This window comes from Saccopteryx leptura, chromosome 3 (genome assembly GCF_036850995.1).
Source record: "Saccopteryx leptura isolate mSacLep1 chromosome 3, mSacLep1_pri_phased_curated, whole genome shotgun sequence".
In the NCBI taxonomy this organism is placed as follows: domain Eukaryota; kingdom Metazoa; phylum Chordata; class Mammalia; order Chiroptera; family Emballonuridae; genus Saccopteryx; species Saccopteryx leptura.
This window is the reverse complement of record NC_089505.1, coordinates 29,015,462-29,035,733: the sequence shown is the minus strand read 5'-3', so window position 1 is coordinate 29,035,733 and position 20,272 is coordinate 29,015,462. Positions and strand designations below refer to the sequence as shown.

The window sequence follows — 20,272 nt, the reverse complement described above, 5'->3', positions numbered from 1 at the left end:
CTGTGCAATTCTGTATTTTGTCGTTTTGGGTTTAATCACTCCTGGCTTATGGAAATAACACCTTAAACAGGGCAATTACTACTTTTGAGGCCCGGATACTGGGCCTTTATGGTTCAGCTGATAATGTACATATAAATGCACGTGCTTATACAAAAATAGGTGTAAATTATATTTTGACATTTTAAAATTTGAAATGCAAGTAGCCATGAGCTTAACATTTCGATATGATAAATCTCAAACATACAGAGAAGTATAGAAACTATTCTATAATTTTGATTTAACAATTATTAACATTTTTGCCATATTTATTTCATCTATGTTTTTATGAAGCATTCTAAAATTCCAGACAATGCAACATTTTATTCTTACATATCTCTAAAAATAGACATTTGCATATATACCCTAATACTGTTATCATACATTATTATTAACAATACTTCCTTGATATTCTGATTCTCAGGCTGTATTTAAATTTTCCCATTAATCCAGAAAAGAATCTTTTTATTATTTGTTGGATCAAAATTGAAACGGTTTCACACATTGCATTTGCTTTTTTGGGTCTCTTAAATCTCTCTTAATCTCTACACCAATGCTGTCCAGCAGAACCTAGGCAATGATGGAAGTGTTCAAATGTGCTGCTGTCCAATGTTATAGCTGCTAGTCATACGTGGCGCTTGCAACATGGCTAGCGCTACTGAGAAACATAATTTTCACTTTTATTTTATTTAAATGGCTTTTATTTACTAGACACATTTCCTTCTTCTCTTCCTGGAAACTAGACATTTCCCCAAGATGCTCTAACCATTTTGGTGGGAAATGTATGCAGAAACTAAAATCAAGGTGCTAAGTATGCCCAGTTGTTACGTGGGTTGTTTTGAGAAGCAATAAATTTTACTAAATCAGAACTCTCCACATATCCCCTAATACATAACCTGTAAACTTAAATAGAGGCAATTGTTAGCCATTATGTATAAATAATGTTATATTTGTTTTTAAAATAATTTATGCTGAACTTTTTTTCCAAAAGTAATTTGTGGCAGTTTCATAATCTTGTAATTGTTGGGTTTCTTGTTTTCAGGTGCTTTCATTTTAAATTGTAAAAACAGATAAGGACTCATAATAGAAATGTTCTGAGATTTTTTTTAAAACCTTTTTTATTGATTGCTTTTAGAGAGACAGAGAGAGAGAATTCATTTGTTGTTCAACTTAGTTGTGCTGTTTATTAGTTGCTTCCTGTGTGTGCCCCGAGGATGCTCTAACAGACTGAGCAAACTGGCCAGAGCCTGTTTTGATACATTTTGATATTTGTTTCTTTTGTATAGGTCAGAATATGTGAGATTTTCACATTAGACCGTTATTCTATTTTTCCCATGTTGTGTGGGGGTAGAGGATAGTCTAGAAGCTCAAAAATGATTGCAAGTGAGGAAATAAACATTCTGCCTAGAAACCTTGCACATTTCAAAAAGTTACCCTGAGAGAGCCTGTGTCAGGCAGACACAAATGTACATACACACACACACTCACGCACGAGCTCCCTCCTCAGCAAGAGGTGCCTGTGTTTCTCAACACACTTTTAATTTACTTTAAATTTGAAATGAATACATTTTACCGCCAAATGTTTCTTAAGATCGACATTTTCATTAGTAGATCTGAAACTGCTTAAATTATAAATGTTCTGAACTTCTGTATTTTTCTCTTAAATTATAATTTCCTTTTATTCCTATTTAAAACCCAAGTGTAAAGATGTGTTCATATGCCTTTTACTCACTCACTTTCCTCTTTTTGGTAACCACAGAATGACAGCCTTAAATTTTAATTTCCTGACTTGGCTTGTCATGGCCTTGCTTTTTTGAAAAGTGAGTTTAAGTAAATTTTTCAAGCCACTATCTTTAAACACATTTCTACAGCATCAAAGAATCATAAAATATTTTTGTAAGCAATTGAAACTCACTTTTTCAGTTCCATGCATTTTGGATTACTCCTATTTTTCTGTGAATTACTTAGGATTTTTTTTTAATAGGGCAAAACCATTTTTGCATGGTCAATATTGCTGAGGAGTATAATAAATTAGCATGCAGACAACAGCAACCTGGGCTGTTGCTAGGTGGGTCTAGACACTGCCATCTTCTAATTAATTACATGTCTTTAATTCATTAACCTCTTCAGACCAAAATGCTCTTGTCTTTATATTGGGATCATAGTATATCCTTCACTCATCATTCAATGTTGCTATAAAGTTCAAACGGATATAATAAAGCTTTCAAAATGGCGGCCCACTTACCAGTGTACATTGGTGGTGTATTATTAGGCAAAGGCTATGTAAAGCCCTGTCCTCAGAAACACAGGCAAGAAGGCCTCACAGAGGGCCGGTCTTCTTGCACTGTGGTGTATTATTTCCTCTAACACACTCTTTCTCATTCCCTGTTCCACTCTTGCAGAACTGTGTCAGTGGGTCACCAAAAAAGATAGCTGGTTCAGCTGATTCCTGAAATAAAGGCAGTCAGACCTCTTTGGTGTGATGGAGATGAAACAACTCATTCACTGGGTTTCTCTGTTTTTCTGTTACTTCTGTTGGCATGTCAACAGATATGGAAAGAGTCTGTCTATATGTGACATAGAACTTTCTGGGCATTTTTTAGTACAGCGTGCTGTTGTTGGCCTGCCCCCCTGGCTACATATATATTAATTTGGCTCTCCCTTGGAGTCACTTTTTTCCACTTGTCCTGGCAAGAATTTACATAGCTGTCAGTAGTATTTCAGGAAACTACTTTTAATATCTGTTATAAATTAAGCAAGTTTGGCAGGTAGGAAAAGGTAGGAGAGAGTAAAGGGTGGGGAGGTAAATGGTGATGGCAGGAGACTTGACTTTGGGTGGTGAACAGACAATACAATATATAGATGATATATTATAGAATTGTACACCTGAAACCTTTTATTGACATTTTTTTGAGAGGAGGGGAGACAGACAGACTCCCACATGTGCCACAACTGGGATCCACCTGGCAAGCTCCCTACAGGGCAATGCTCTGCCCATCTGGAGCTGTTGCTTAACAACCAAGCTATTTTTAGTACCTGAGGTGGAGGCTTCACAGAGCTATCCTCAACACTCTGGGCCAACTCACTGGATCAATCAGGCCATGGCTGTGGGAGGAAAAGGAGGAGGAGGAGAGAGAGAGAGAGAGAAGAAAGAGGGAGATGAGTGTAGAAGCAGATTGTCACTTCTCCTGTGCACCCTGACCAGGAAGGAATCAAACCCCACACATCCACACACCAGGCCAACGCTCTACCACTGAGCCAACCAACCAGAGCCTAACATCCATTAACTAATGTTATTCTAATAAATTCAGTAAAAAATATTTTTAAATAAATAAATTAAGCATGTTTCCTGGGTATAGTTTTTGGGTTGACCTGACAAAGGCTAAATGAGTGGAAAAACATGTTAAGCTCTCCAATCCAGTGTGTCTGGCTCCATATATGACAAGTTGTGGACTTTTTGTTTGGTTTGCTAAACACTATGATATTGAACCTTCCTCAGGCCAGCAAAGATATACTTGCTATAGAGCAATTTGACACTTGTCTTAATTTTAATAGGCTAGAACTAATATGTGACTAAGGAAAGAGCTATTCTTTCAAAAATTTAGATGCTCTGGGCTATGCATTATAAGCTGTTGCAAAGTCTATACACATGTAAGATGGGAGAGACCCCCTAGAGATATCTAGGTCAAACTCTAAATTTAGGCAAAGTCCCTGCATATTAGCTGTTGTTAACTTAAGGCTTGGATGGAAGTGACAGATTGGTGGATGGGGCAACTTCCTATCACAGCCTGGACCTTCTGTCCCCTAGCTTTTAGGGCTCTTCTTTATGACAAGTTAACCACCCTGAAGTTAGGGACATTTGATTGTTTTATGCATTTATGCATAAGAAATTTGGGTAACCATCAACCTTAGCAACTGTTCATCTCAGGTTTATCCTTGACTTTCAAGATACAATTTAAGGATTTCTATGTTATCTCTTATAACTGATACATTTTAAAAAGATGCCCCTTTGGGAGGGAATTTTGACTTTTAGAATTTTAGTCCAAATGATTTTCTTCAGATGGATTAAATAGAATAATCAGATCGTCATGCCTGACCAGGCGGTAGCATAGTGGATAGAGCATCGACCTGGGATGCTGAGTACCCAGGTTTGAAACCCTGAGCTTGGGCTCATCCAGCTTGAACACGGGCTCACCATCTTGAGTGTGGGATCATAGACACGACCAATGGCTGCTGGCTTGAACCCAATTGTTGCTGGCTTGAAACCCAAGGTCACTGGCTTGAGCAAAGGGTCACTCGCTCTGCTGGAGCCCCCCAATCAAGGCACATAAGAGAAAACAATCAATGAACAATTATAATACTGCAATGAGGAATTGATGCTTCTCATCGCTCTTCCTTCTTGTCTGTTCCTCTCTCTCTCTCTGTCCCTCTTCCCCTCTCTCTCACTAAAAATATAAATAATCAGATCATCTTAATCTTTTGGACCTCATTCATATCTGCTTATTATTTTAAAAAAAAACAAAACAAGAAAAAAAATACCATCTCACAAGTTGCTTTGGTTTTAATCATCTTTTATCACTTATTCAAATTTTTTATTAAGCCTGCAAATTGTAGAGCACATAGCTTGCTTCTGACATCAGCAGCTATTGTGTAAAGCAGCTATATGAATATCATAATAATAGTAGTTGTTGTTCAACATGATGAAAAAAACTATTCTTTACCCTAAATGGAAAATGTGAAGATAATCTGACAGAAAACCACCTGTGGACATCGTCTTGTCTCCTTTTTTTTTTTTTCCTTCTATTTTCTACAAAGGATCTGAGTATTTATTTAAAGTGCTTTAGCAGGATATCCCAGTTAAAACTTTGACAGTCTATTTACAGTTCACTTCTGCCCAGGGGCAATTAGAGACAGGTTACAGGATAAGCAAGGTGACTCGCAGGCAAGAGGAGGAGGATGTACAGTAGGATTATTAATGTTGAAATGAAGCCGGGGAGAGTGACATGTGCAATAGTAGCACAGGTTAGTAATTTAACAAGAATTCATCTGCACAGATCTGTAGTGCTTATCAATTCTTTATTGTAAACGGAACTAAAATTTAAAGAGAGGGAATAGGAGGATGTACAAAGATCTACATGTCAGTATTAAAACATATTCTTCCAGCACAAGGAGATTTGATCCTTGTTTGTCAAAACTATTCTGTCTGCTTGAAAAGTTGGCCTGGGGCCCCAGGCCTTCAAGGTAAGGAAGGAGAAGGAAATAGCAGAGAGGCAGCTGCCATTTGGGCTGTTGGACCTGACTGGTTTTTTAGAAATTAAATTTAATGGGGTGACCATGGTCCATAAGAACACATAGGCTTCAGGTAAACATCTCGGTAGCATTTGAGCTGTTGATTGCGTTGTGTGCCCAACACCCCAGTCAGAGTGTTTCTTTTCTTCCCCAAGTCCTTGGACTTCTGCTCTTCCTTTCATGCTTGTAGGCATGGGTCTGTGTCTGCTCTGGCCAGGTTTAGTCATTCACGCTGTGAGACGTGCTGGCTTTGGGCTCGCGCGGTGTAGACAAGGCAGCACCGTGCACTGACTGTGTGCTCTTTGTTCTGTACACAGTGGCTGCTGTGTCCCTGCCTTTGTCAGCACTGTGAGCTTCAGACGTTCTCTTCTTAGGCCCTGAGCTTAGGGCTTATATACCCTTGAAATGCTCTGCTTTCTAGAATTTGAATATTTCAGTCAATTTGATTTCTTTCTTGGTAAATTCCATTTTGACTTAAGCTGATGGAAAAGGATTCTCAAAGTCCTAATTTAAAATACATGGTACCTTTATATTGATCTTATTTTAACTAACTGGCCCTGGAGGAAGAGCCAAACATGATGAGCCAGGTGGGAGATTCAACAAGAATACTGTCATATTTCAAGTAGCAAAGATATTAAACTGAGGAGACTTGGTATGAGATACTCCTGAACAGACTTTGGGAATTCTGAATTAACTTGAGTACTAAATTGCCAAGGGTCAGAATTTGACTTTTACCACAAAGCATAGTAAAAGCAAACATAAGACGGTGTCAACATAGTTTTAAGATACTTAGTTTATACATGTCAAAAATTAATTCTATATCAACTGAAGTACAGCTAAGTGGAAAAACTTATCCAGAGAACATTCTTTGCTGTCCTTTTATCTCCATTCTCACTTCATTCCCCTTTCCCCGCCATGTGTTTGCATGCATTCCTTCAAAATACGTACTTTGGATTTTTGTATCTTCATGTAGTTTTATATTTACGTATAGGATATTAATGTATTAAGATATTTTATTTCGCTGCTCCTTTTGTCACTTGTTTTTTAAGATCCACGGACTTTGTTCTAGGTGCACCATCAATTCTAGTTCTTCATGGTGGACACCCACCATACTTAACTGTTTGCTACCAAACAGTAGTTGGTTTATGTCACATTGCTACAGTGACTATTTAAGCGCAAGCTCAAAACTTGAGATGGTAACATTAATATTATTTTAATTAGGTTTCTAGTATCAGTTTGGTGTTTCAGTGCTGCACTGAAAATTTTTAGCAACAACACAGATGTCATCAATTAAACTAAAATATAAAATTTGTATGGACATAGAAACACCCACTTGTTTGAGCCTAGAGAAGCATCACTTACTCAGAACTATCCAACTATCCATAGAATGCTATAACTACCCTGGTAATCTTTGTCGTGGAAGATACTGTGAGTCAGTGGCAGAAGTCAGCCCCTGTGCCTGTCATCTTTGTGATCCACAGTTCCAGGAAAACAGTGCAGTAATCCATCTTGCTATATAGTAGTTCAGGTTCATTGTGGAGCCTCTAATCCTTCAGAGTAAACACTTACATGTGAACTTGGCTGGTGCCTTTGACATTGGTGATGAGATGGCATGGCAGGTTGGACAGAAGCTGGGGAATCCAGTCTGTGACCCACGAAAGTTTACAAGTTAGATACGTGAAACTTGACCTCACTGAAACTTTGCACCAGCCCCTAGGTGAGGAAACCCCCTCACCTAGGAAACCCCTAATTTTGAATGAACAAATACCACGTTCATTCAAAATTATTATAAGTCTTTGCTAAAAAGTCTGATAACTCCAACACCCCATCCAGGCCCTTCTTCCGACATTCCAAGGCCTTGCTGACCCCACAGTTTCCCACTGATCGGAACTCGAATGGCAGCAGCATCTTACATTCCCTGGGGCCTGGGTTCACATTCTTACTCCATCACTTCTTAGCTGGGTGACCTTCAGGTTTCCTAAATCCTCTCTTCCTTTTCAGTTGCCTGGTCTGTAAAACAGGTGCAGTGTTCTGCATTTTTTATGTGAGAAGTAAATGAAATGACACCTGTAAAACACTTGGCAGCATGGGAGGCACATAGTAACCAGTTGTGAAGCATTGGGATTGAGTCCACTGTACCTCTTCCCCTGTCCCAGACCCTCCCACAAGCAGCATACAAACCTCAGCTTCCTGACTCTTTCATACTATTTCTTCCCCTGGGTTATGCTCCTGTCTCATCCTGCCTATCTCGAGCCTCCCTATTCTTGCCCTTTTCTTAGAGCAGTGATTTTCAACCAGTGCTCCACGGCAGACACTCTAATGTGCCGCAAGAATTTTTAAAACATGCACTACCTATTTAGTCAGGGACACTGACCTCTTTTCCTTTAGATTGTGAAATAAAACATGACAACCCAACAATCACTGTCCAGTGTGAATGAATCCAAATTATACCTATATTTTTGTCAGGTCTGCAAAAATAAATTTTTTGGCGCGCTGCAGAATCTTAGTAATTAGTTTACGTGCCAGGAGATGTAAAAGGTTGAATGCCACCCTAGAGCATTGCCGTGGCAATCCTTCAGTGTCCCGTCCCTCCTCACCTGGCGTGACACCACACCCCTTCACACTGCCTCTTACTCCTCCACCTGTTTCAATGAGTTCATTTTGTCTCCTAAAGGACACTCGGGGCTTTAGAGAACAGAAGTCTCTCTGTTCTTATTCTTCTTTTGTCCTGTGATAAAAGAAAACCCCTTTGATGTCAATGGCAGGAATAGTTGTGCTTTTTAAAAACCACTGGTTTAGTTTTGAGCTCAGAAGCACCAAATCTTGTATCTGCCTGTATTTCTGTTTCCCTCTTTGCATTCACTGCTGCGGAGCTCAGAGCCCAGGTTGAGGGGTACATTTAACAGGTGCCATTATACTTCATGGCGAGGGTTTTGCGTACAAATCTTACCCCATCTTCAGATTATTAATTTTTCGTACATTTATCTACAACCCTGCCTTGTCCACTTTTGAAACCCTATTATATTGTCTTTCCTTTGTAAGCATCTCACACCGTTTAGGGAGCTAAGTAGGGCACAGAGAGTTAGAAGCCACACAGAGGGAAGGGAGGAGAGCCAGGGCTGTGCAAAGGCAGATCTATATAGATTCAAAACCACTCCACAGCTTACCCTCACAATGGCCTTGGTCAAGTTATCTCCACTGAGTCTCCATTTCCTGCCCAATAAGGAAACGGTGGACTTCCCTCATGGGTTAGTTGTACTGTGCAAATGAGATCGTGTGTGAAGTGCCAAGCACTGGACCTGGGTCGGGATGCTGCCCATTAGATATAAGTTCCATCTTACATCTTCTAGTGTGTCTTTGAAAAGGAGAGCAAAAACCCTGCCCGTATAGCTCGGTTGGTTAGAGCATTGTCCCAAAGCACAGAGGTTGCCAGTTCGATCCCCAGTCAGGGCACATACAGGAACAGATTGATGTTCCTGTATCTCTCTCCCTTCCTCTCTCTCTCTCTCTAAAATCAATAAGATAAACATTTTTTTTAAAAAGTAGAAGAAAAAAATGACAAAATAAATAAATGAAACCTCATGGACATGGGCAACAGTGCGGTAATGAGGGGGTGGATAGGTGAATTAAAAGGTAATGGATAAAGACTCGATTTAGGGGAATGAGCACAATATTGTATACGGAGATGTGTTGTAGAATTGGGCACCTGAAACCCATATAATTTTATTAACCAGTATTACCACAATACATTTAATTTTTAAAAAGTAAACTATCCTGATAAACAGGTATTTCTAAATTAATTGTTATTTAATTGATATTAAAAGAACATATGCTGTGTTTAGTAACTGTTGATCAATGCTATCACAATGGGAGTTCCTTCTTTTAAATAACTCAAGTTCCCTACTCAGAGCTCACCTTAGGTGTCTGGAGAATTATGCCCGTTCTTTGTCTCTGTAAAATCACCTAATCACATATGATGGCGTGGCTGTATCTTAATATAACTGTTTGGAGTGGACTTTTTTTTCTCTTAGTGATAAACAATTTCTAATCATTAATAACAATTAACGCTAAATTCCTGGGTGTCAGAGAGTTAAGATTTTATCTGACAAAGGCTCCCTGGGGTCCACCACTTTGCTGTCTGAAGGTCAAAGTTCCCTCTGTTGGCTCTGCTGGGATTTGGGACCCCGTTGGGGCCTAAAGTATGTGCTTCCTGTCTGACCTGCTGTTGCCTTCTTTTCCCCCCTTAGCCTTGTAGCGGGGCCTGGGAAGCTGCATCCTGTGGGAAGGTGGAAGATCAGATGACAGCTTCCGGTCCGACTTGTAAATATGTGAACACCTTCTCAACCCGGACTCTGGTCATGTGAGACGTTTCCAGACGAGCATTATGGTTTTTCAGAACACTTCACGTCGACTTAGGATATATCGTTCCTCTACCTGAAACTTCTCATGAATGGAAGCAGAACCTATTTTTGTTGTGGTACAACAGATAAGGGCAGCACCAAGTGCATCTTAGGTGGATGAAATCTTATCAGATTTCACCCAACTAAAAGGATTTTTTAATTAATAAATAAATAAATAAATAAATAACAGGATTACCTAAATTATTAGGTAATGAACTGTAGTCAGTTGTTAATATCTTAGGGGAGATTTTTTTTAAAAAACATAAAGCAATCTATCTGTATTTTAGAGGAGCCAACAAACCCAGTATTTTTGTTCAGGACGTTTTGGGAATTTTACACATAAAAAGGTACTCCAGTATTTCACTTTTCTTAATCACTAAACACGATGCATTACTATAAACGTTGGTTTAACACCACAAGATGATAACTAATCAAGATTGTAAATGCTCATTTATGGTTAATAACATTGGAGGTACATTTATTGTACTAAACCATTTGAATGAGTCTTTTTTAGCTGGCTTTAAAAATTATTACTGTACGAAATAGTTTTTTATAAAAAATTTATATTTTTATTCAGTAATTTAATTGTGTAAATGCCAAATGAAAAATGTGGTTTGCTGCTATTCACTTAGCCTGTAGACATGCTGCTAGTAGAGCTTTGAACAGAGAGAAGGGAGACTGGGTGGTAGGCAATCGACTGCGCACTAGTATTTCAAACTTTTTTATTTTTTTATATATATACTTTTTTTTTTTCCTTTTGTAATACATTGGGAAAATTATTTGGGAGATTTTTTCATTTTTTTGGTTGTTTTTTTTTTTTTTTTGGTTGGTTTTTTGTTTTTTTGTTATTGTTGGTTTTTAAGAGCATGCGTTGCACTTCTTTTTTGGGAGATCTATGTTGTTAATGTCCTATGTTTTGTTTGAGTTCAACCGGACTGTTCTTCAATTCAGAGTCCAGTGTTTGTTCAGCATCCTCCAGGGTTTTGAAATGTTTGGTGTCAGACCTGTTTGCAGCTGGGCCTCAGAGACTGGGGTGCAGAGCCATTTGCTGCCTTAAGAACATTTGGTGTCAGGTGGACAGCACTGAACTTTTAATATGGTGATATACTTACTGCCTTTAGTGAAATAAAGCTGTGCCCTTATTTTACTTACCTTTGACTTCTCTCTTCCTTGTGATTGTGGATGTCAATTACACTTTTTAAGAAAATGGAGTAAACTCAGAGTCCTTCCGTCTGTTAATTTTCACACCATCTGAACTTCACTCAGAGAAGCCACAAATCATCACTTTGGAGAAAGAAGAACAAGAGAACCAAGTTCATTCTCTCACAAAATAATCACGTGCAAAATAAGAGCTGGAAGTCCCAGCAACAACATTTGAATATGGATAATCCAAGAAGAGTTCATGTACAAGGGTACTGATAGCACAAGTGTTGGCAGGGAGTAAGAGGACCACAGGAGTAATGCATGCGTGCCCACGGGGGTGAGCCTGAAGATCACCGCCCTGTGAGTCATAGAAAGCAAGAGTCCCTGCCTGACCAAGCGGTGGTGCAGTGGATAGAGCATCGGCCTGGGATGCTAAGGACCTAGGTTCAAATCCCGGAGGTCACTGGCTTGAGTGTTGGCTCATCTAGATTGAGCGTGAGATCACAGACATGACCCCATGGTCACAGGCTTGAGCCCAAAGGTTGCTGGCTTGAGCCCAAGGTCACTGGCTTGAGCCCAAGGTCACTGGCTTGAGCAAGGGGTCACTGGCTCGGCTGAATCCCCCCAGTCAAGGCACATATGAGAAAGCAATCAATGAACAACTAAGGTGCCACAACTCTGCGTTGATGCTTCTCATCTCTCTCCCTTCCTGTCTGTCTGTCCCTGTCCCTCTCTCTCTCGCTCTCTCTCACTAAAATAAAAAATTAAAAGAAAGAAAGAAAGAGTCCCTCAGAGGAGCCATGACATTTGGAGACCTTACAGGGAGAGAACCAAGTGTAATCCCTAACTTTTCTTCTATCCTTCCCATCTTGGCCAACAGTCCTCATTGGCAGAACCAACCAGAAGTTAGAAGGCAAGGGAGCACCTGGAGGTAAGGCAGCCAGCCAGCCTCCGAGGGCAGAGCCCTGTTGGGGCAAGGACAGAGTGTCCCAGCCTCGTCATCCAGGCCAACTCCTTGTTTTACAGATGAGCTTCCACTGGCTTCCTTCTCAGCTCAGTGTTCTCACTGTGCTCCAATATCCCTTTCACACGGGTTCCTTACAATTTCCTTTAGTCACTCTGCAGCTCAGACTTTGAATTCTCATATACATGATGCACTTGGTATTCCTAGAACCAAGGGTTTGTTAGTCCTTGTTACTAGTCTTCAGGACTGCTTAGTGTTCTTTGTATATTTCTGAGAGATAGTAACACACCAGCCCACTATTAGGAAACATTTTATATTTATTCACTCACAACATTTTCCAGGTGCTGACTCTGCCACTTCCTAGCAGTTTGAACTTGGGCAAGTCGCTAACCTCCGTTCCTTTTTTCTTCATCTGTGAAACGAGTCCAGTCTTACAAAGAACTCTTGTTAAATAATGCACTATACAAATGTTTGTTATAACATATGCTTTCCATAATTAAATGATGCTTGTCATGTAGTATGTCAGATGTTCATTTGGCTGATGATGTGCTTTGCTGATTGCAGCATTAACTTAAAGCTTTAACTCTTAAAATAAACTAATGGCAAGAGTGAACTCAGCATTATACAGAACTGAAGTAAATATTTACTCTTCCATCAAGTACATAGCCAATAACTAGAAACCTAAACTAAATAGAAAGTAGGGTAAATTTGGGTTTTATGTACAAATACTCATTTCATATAACACCCATTTCACAAGCATCTCTAAAACATTTATTTGTCCTGGTCATTTTTTTAAAATCCTCCTTTTCACAGCAGAGATTTGGGTGGCAATATAAATTGAAACAGTATTACTTACTGCTCAAAGAATGGTTGTCTTTTTGAGTTACTATGTTTAAAGTTGGTGTCTGCATGGGCACATCAGAGACTAAGGGACACGGAAGATTCTGAATTCTCTCCCCGCCAGTAGTGAGACTGAGAATCTAAGATGAGAAATATGTGCGGTGAAGAATTTTTTTGTTTCTTTAGAAATTATACGATATTAGAACTGGAAAGGACTTTTGCCATCATAAGGGGCTTCTAACAGGGGGCTTCTCACATTGTTGTATTGAAAGAAAGTCCACTTTGAAGCTCAATAGAGTCTAAATTCAGAGTCTTCACCAGCTCTGTGACTTCGTATGACTTTTACTTGATCTCTCTGAACTTCATTTTACTTATTGAAGATCAAAAGTACACTTTACTTTTGAATTTTAATTATATTGGAGATAAAAGTACATCTCAAGGTTCTTAGTTATTATGAAGATTATGTGAGCTACTACATGCACACTTGTATCTTTGTAAAATGTTGCAGTGCCTGTTGATTGGTCAAATCACTGTAATAACTTGTAATCAATCAAAGGAAAAACATGTCTATTACCTGCCACTGGAGAGATGAATACCACTGAGGCCCATGTCCATGATTGTGTGTTAAATTTATTCTTTGTATGAAAACTAACTATAAATCTAAGTTATATCTTCTCAAAATATTCCTAATCATTCTAGCATGTGTTTAAATATGTGGAGGATATGGGGTATAGTTCTTTTAAACTTGGTTTCTAATTTGAAAAAGAAAACTAGTAGACAGAATGTGATGTGCAGGTTTATTATACTGCATTCAAAATACACATTTGGTTTTCTCTCTCTCTCTAATAAAAATGAATAAATAAAATCTAAAAAATAAATTAAAATACAAGTTTGGATGCTTATTTTTTTTTTTCCCTTTAACTATTGCTATTATAAAATAAAGTTTTCCCTTTTCACCATTTTTAGAGGGTAAAGTTGAGGAAAGGAAGTCAGCTAAAATACAGTCCTCTTTTTTATTAAATATGTTGGGGTGACATTGGTTAATAAAATTATATAGGTTTCAATTATACAATCTTATAATACATCATTTGTATATTGCATTGTGTGTTCAACAGCCAAAATCAAATCTTTTTCTGTCACCATATATTTGACCCTCTTTACCCTTTACTACCTCCCCTACCCCCTTTCCCTGGGGTAACCACCACACTATGGGCTGTCTTATTTGTTTGACTGACAAAGGCATTTTAAACCCATTTTAAAAATAACGTTGACTTGGCCTGACCAGGCAGTGGTGCAGCCTGGGAGGCTGAGGACCCAGGTTTGAAACCCCAGGGCTGCTGGCTTGAGCACAAGGTCACTGGCTTGATGGAGAGATTGTATACATGACCCCATAGTTGCTGGCTTGAGCCCAAACGTCGCTGGCATGAAGCCCAAGTTTGTTGGCTTGAGCCTAAGGTCACTGGCTTGAGCAAGGTGTCACTGGCTTGGCTGGAGGAGCAGCAGGGTGAGGGTAGCATCTGAAATCTGCTAGAGGAAAACACCCCAAAATAATGACTCATCTTATTTCAAATTTATGATGACAAATTGTAAATGAGCACTCAAATAGTTCTTCCTGAGGTTATTCTCTAGTATATTATTTTCCCCATGCTCCAAACACCAACTTCAAATCCCTTCCTCTCAAACCTCTCCATCGCATCTCTACCCAGCTCCCAGCTGATAACCTGGACTCATCCATGAAGGAGAAAATAGAAGCATTCACCTTCCACACCGAAGTCATCTGCAGACCTGCACATATACTGAGGTCCTTGCCTTCCCCCTTGTTAGCATGGATGAGCACCCCCAGCTATAATCATTGGCCAGCCCTTCCATTTGGCATCTACAAACCCATCCCTTTGTATCCTCCAGGGCCTCATCCTGCAGATACCATCTCTTTCTCCTATATCATAATGTCTTCCTCTCTCTAGAATTATTCCTATTACATTAACATCTAGAGCTAGTCTACATCTCCCAGCAGTAAAATATGATCTCCCCTTATCCCATATCACCATCATAGTACTCGGTTTATCTGCTCCTCTTCTTAGCCTAGCTACGGTAAGCTCTAAGGGATCTTTGAATGTCATGGTCACCACCTCCTCTTGTTTCCTATTCCTGCAGTCCACGCCCCATGAACTTTCATTGCCCCTACTCCACCTTGCTGCCCTTGTCAATGTCACCATTGGCCTCCATGTTTCCAAATCTCATGGTCACTCCTTTGGCTTCATTTTTACATCACCTATAGGCAGCCGTTAAAAGAACTGACACTCCCACTTTTTTGAACCACTTTCAGGGCAACACTCTCCTGGTTTTTCTCCTTTTTTACTGGTTTCCTCTGCTTGCTACTCCTCCCCCTTGGCTTTGAAATGGCCATTTCCCTCTTCTCTCTATATTATTTTTTCCTAGGGGATTTCATCATTGCTGTTGCTTTAAATGCATCTCTATCCTCAGCTCTTATCCCCTCTGGAATTACAGACTCCTGTTTCCTATTTCATATTAACATCCTTCCCACATAAGCATCTTAAATTTAGTCTAAACAAAATTTATAATCACGTAGTGCTTCTATTTTTCTCATTCGTAAGAATTAGCCTTAATTTCCTTATTATTTTTTTCACTTCTCAAGCCAAGAATGTGTTGTTTTGATTTCTCCCTTTACCTTATTAACTCTCTCACACCCAAGTGCTCAGAAACACCTGAAAACTTTGCCTTGAAAATGTATTTTTAAACATGCCCACTTTCCATTATTGTCAGTAGTAATGTCATTGGTAATGACACAGTGTGTGTCAAGTGCTTATTCTATGCTAGGAAGAGGGAGAGGGAAGAAAGGGTTCTGGCCATGAGAAGAACAATGGTGATATCTGAGAGGTTGGAATGGGGAGCAGTCAAAAGGAAAATTGTGGGAATGGGAAAGATAAGAGGTTGGAGAGGGAAGCCCTCAATTTCCTCAAGAGTTTGAGCTTTGTCCTGAGAGATATGGGGACTCATTAAATAGTTTTAGGCAGGGAAATAAAATGATTAATTTATATCTGATCTATATAAATAATTTTGTTCCACTCCCTTTTTCATAGTATAAAATTAAACCTCAGGTTAGCAGGGCCAGATGACTGCTGAGTCTGAATTTTATACCCAGTTAATTGGATTTTACATAGTACATTTCCTACTGCTTCTTAATTTCAAAAGAATGTGGTTTAATTCCAGAAAATCTTATTGAAAAATATCCTTTGATCTGAAGTATACAAGAGTCTTTTCACATTTTATAGTATATAAATTAGTACAGGAAGAATTGTTTGCGTTAAACACTTTTTTCCTTTAAGAGCGGAATATTTCGAACCAATAACCAATAATTTACCTAAAATCTTCCTTGTTGTTTTCCAACACCAAATCTCCCATTGAGTTTTTAATTTGCTTGGTATGTTGTCCATTAAAGAATCCTGCCAATATTAGTTCTTGAAGGAATCTTTAGCTTACTTTTACATTTATTGTATTTATACTCTCTAATCTAGAACACATTTTTATAGTTCAGTGGTTTTCAGATCTTTGGGGGCATCAGAAGCACACTGGGAATTTGTTTAAAATGGAGATTCTTGACGTCAGCCTCAGGGATTCCAATTCATGAGGCAGATGTAGGCCTGGGGTTATTTCAAGGAGCTTCCAGGTGATCCGCATGCAGGTGGTCTGAGGGAACCACAGTAAAAACCTTGCCTTGGGAAAAACCTTTAACTCCCCCAACCCTATGCTTTTCTCCTAACACTATCCATGGCTTTCAATTCACATTGTGCCCCTAATTCTTCATTATAATGCCCACTGGTCTATAATATACTGTACTAGAAAAATATTAAGTCCATGACTATATACAGAATTTTTTTTTAAACTGCAGAGAATCACTATGTTACAGATATTAATTAAAGCTAACTTTGACCTTTAGATCCTCACTTTCTTGATTTTTACAGTATGTAAGGAAACATAATTTTACATATAACATATTTGTTTAATAATATGGTCTTATTGCACATGATCTATCATAGGGGTCCCCAAACTACGGTTCCCTGAGGCCATTTATCCGGCCCTCGCCGCACTTCCGGAAGGGGCACCTCTTTCATTGGTGGTCAGTGAGAGGAGCACATTGACCATCTCATTAGCCAAAGCAGGCCCATAGTTCCCATTGAAATACTGGTCAGTTTGTTGATTTAAATTTACTTGTTCTTTATTTTAAATATTATATTTGTTCCCATTTTGTTTTTTTGCTTTAAAATAAGATATGTGCAGTGTGCATAGGGATTTGCTCATAGTTTTTTTATAGACCGGCCCTCCAACAGTCTGAGGGACAGGGAACTGGCCCCCTGTGTAAAAAGTTTGGGGACCCCTGATCTGTCAAAAAGAAATTTGTATCTCAAGAAGTTTAGTACATAAACACAGGCAAAACAACGTTTTCATCCAGAAGGCCCTGGTTCTTAACTAATCTCTAACAAATTTGCAGAAAAATCCTGGTTCAGCTCACCTTACACCTCTGTGCTTTTGGGTTTCTATTTAAATGGAGGAAGTACTTAATCCTGTATATAGTTACAAAGCACATGGAAGTCCTCAGATCAAAGGCAAAATTCAAAGTAGCCCAGAGACATTGGAGTACTTAGAATTGTGAGGTTTCCCGCTGGAAAATACCCTCTGAAATAAATTTGTAAGTTAATAAATCATCCTTAGCTTGTTTTGTGGTAGATGTTGACAGAACTAGGATTTGTTTTCATTCAGTCACTTTTTTAAAGAATGTACATCCACCCACCTACTCTTGAATGGTCCCAAATATCTAACAATGAAAACATTCTCTCACCTTTCCTTCCTTGATCAGTTTCTGGGTCAGTGCAAGCAGTGACCACGTGGACATCTTGAAGAACACTAGGAAGATGGTCATTGAATAGGAGAGTGTATATATATATATACTTGGTTTTACTCAGGTTATCCCCATTTGGTTTTCCTTCCCTATTTCAAATCAGTCAAAATGAAAAGACATTAGAAACTTACTCTGGTTAAACAAAGTACATTGAAGACATGAATTAATACCACTACATCGGGAAACTTTATCAATTGACAATGAAGGGAAAAATAAAGGGCATAAATATATAAGTCAAAAAGAATTAAAAAACAGGTAAGAGAGTATTATTATTATTATTATTTGCCAAGATCCTAACTAACTTAATCAACAATTATTTACTGAGCACTTCCCATGCAAGACAGAATTAAAAACTCTAATAATTTGACACATAAAATATTCAAATTACTGCTAGAATAATATGGTCTTGGATATCCTCAAAGGACTAAAAAAAGCCTTGTTTCAGACTTTCTATTTTAATAACTATTTCTCTAACTCTAACATGTCCTTTTTTATGTTTTCCTGACATCAGGCCATATCTTTAACATAGCCTGATCTTTCTTTGAAAATTGGTATTAAATTCATAGAAGCTTATAATTGATGACATCATAAAATAAAGGGAGATGTAGAGTTGTGACCTGAAACCTGTATAATTTTGTTAACCAGTGTCACACAAATAAATTCAATTAAAAGGAAAAAAATTAAGGAAGGGCTTGGAATTTATTAATAGAAATTTTAGAAAGTACTCCTAGCTTTTTATTAGTAATGAAAACAACAAATGTTCAGCCCTTCACAAATTTGTCCACCTTCCCTGGTCACATCAGAGCTACATGCTTAATTATGGCTCATGGGTTGGTGCATGTCTAAACCATTTCATGGTGGGAAGACCCTTTCTTTTTCAGTGCCCAACCCAATGCTCCACATGTGGTAGGTGTTCAAAATATATTTGAAAAATCCAGGAAAGAATGTGAGTAAGTAACCTTACATGGTCTCTTCTTTACCTATCACTGTGTCTATGGTCAACCACTTCATCTTTCTGATGTGCTCAACTATTTTCTTAGTCACTTTCTGATTGTACTCAACTATAAAATGAAGTTTGGATAAGCTCAGCTACAGGCTCCTTCCAACTCTAACCACGTCCGAGTAAGTGGAGACTTGAGGATGCAGCAAATGGGAAACTTCAGTGATTTTAGAAGATTTCTTTATTTGCTGCATATCTTGCTCATGAAGGTTATGCATCTGATCATTGTTATGGACTGAATTATGTTCTCTCCTGCCTCCCATTCAAATGCTGAAGTCTTACCCTTCAGTACCTGAATGTGACTGTATTTGGAAATACGGCCTTACATGGGTTAATTAAGTGAAAAATGAGGTCATGCAGGTGGACCCTAATCCAACATGACTGATGTCTGATAAGAAGAGTTTAGGATGCAGATTCACAAAAAGAGACAATGTGGAAACACTAGAAGTCAGCCATCTACAAACAAAGAGAAAGGCCTGAGAAGAAATACACCCTTCCAAACACCTGGATCTCAGACTTCCAGCCTTCAGAACTCTGAGAAAATAAACTCCTGTTGTTTAAGCCATTTAGTCCATGGTACATTGTCATGATAGCCTTAGCAAACTAAAACAGTAACATTTGCTAAATAGCAATTGTAAAAGAAGGGAAAAGGAGTTTCTACACTTTGAGGCTCCTTTCATACCTATGCCCCAATCCTCACAATTGATACACAAATGGGACTCCTTTTATCCCAAGGAACTGGACAATACTGTATTGTATCACTTGAAAGTTTCCCAACATATGGAAGCTCTCTGTGTCTTATATGTACTTAGTATAACTTGACCCAACTTGATTAGCTAGCTGCAAATGTCTTAGGCAACTTACATCTCTTCTCTAGCATTCTTATGGAAAAGCCACACCATAGAGCTGAAGTTGGGAAATTACGGACTTTGGCCAAATCTGGCCCACTGCTTGTTTATGGCTGGTTTCCCACTACGAGGGCCGAGTTGAGTAGATACACAAGAAACCACGTGGCCTGCAAAGTCTAAAATATATATGATCAGGCCCTTTGCAGAAAAGGCTTGTAATCCCAACCCTGGAGGAAGACTGATTGAGAATCTCAACAGCAGTTTTATTAGTAGAGGTGAGGCTCATGGATTCTGCTTCAGTTAAACAGACTAATTGAGCTTTTGATTTCTTCATTTCCCCGGTCCTTTTGTTGACTATGTGCCATGACTGTTTTTGTTTGGGACTTGAGAACTCTTGGGTTAAACCATATATAGTTGCCAATGTTTGACAAATTTTGACGCATAGCTACAGCAACTTTACGTGACTCAACCTCCTTCAGTGTCCTGTTTCAATTTCATTTTCTCTTGGTAGTCTTCCTACTACGTCAGTGGTTCTCATTCTTACAAGGTGATGTTGATGCTGTTGGTTCAGGATCAACACTTTGAGAAACCAGGTGCTACATCTTCCATGGGCACAGTGCCTAGCTCATAATAAGTCTTTCATGAATGTTTGTTGAAGGTGAAGCTGGTGATTTGTCTATGTGAGATGCTAAGGCTATAGCAGTGAACAAGAACAAGACAGCCTCTGTCTTCAAGGAGTTTATGCTCTAGAGAGAAATGCAAAACTTCAAGAATGACTATCAATACTTCCAAAGGGAAACAAGGAATACTAAAAAGCACATAGAAACCCCCTAT

The 20,272-nt window shown here is 38.8% G+C and overlaps 1 protein-coding gene across 2 annotated transcripts in view; it reads left to right on the top strand.

Moving 5' to 3' along the window:
* Window positions 1–11,988, top strand: part of MYB (MYB proto-oncogene, transcription factor) — a 37,123-nt gene extending 25,135 nt beyond the window's left edge. For both annotated transcript variants that reach the window (XM_066373169.1, XM_066373170.1), the window contains one exon: window positions 9,573–11,988. In XM_066373169.1, coding sequence (XP_066229266.1) covers window positions 9,573–9,689 — 117 coding nt within the window. In that variant the 3' untranslated portion in view covers window positions 9,690–11,988. The remainder of the gene's footprint in view (window positions 1–9,572) is intronic.
* Window positions 11,989–20,272: the final 8,284 nt, after the last annotated feature.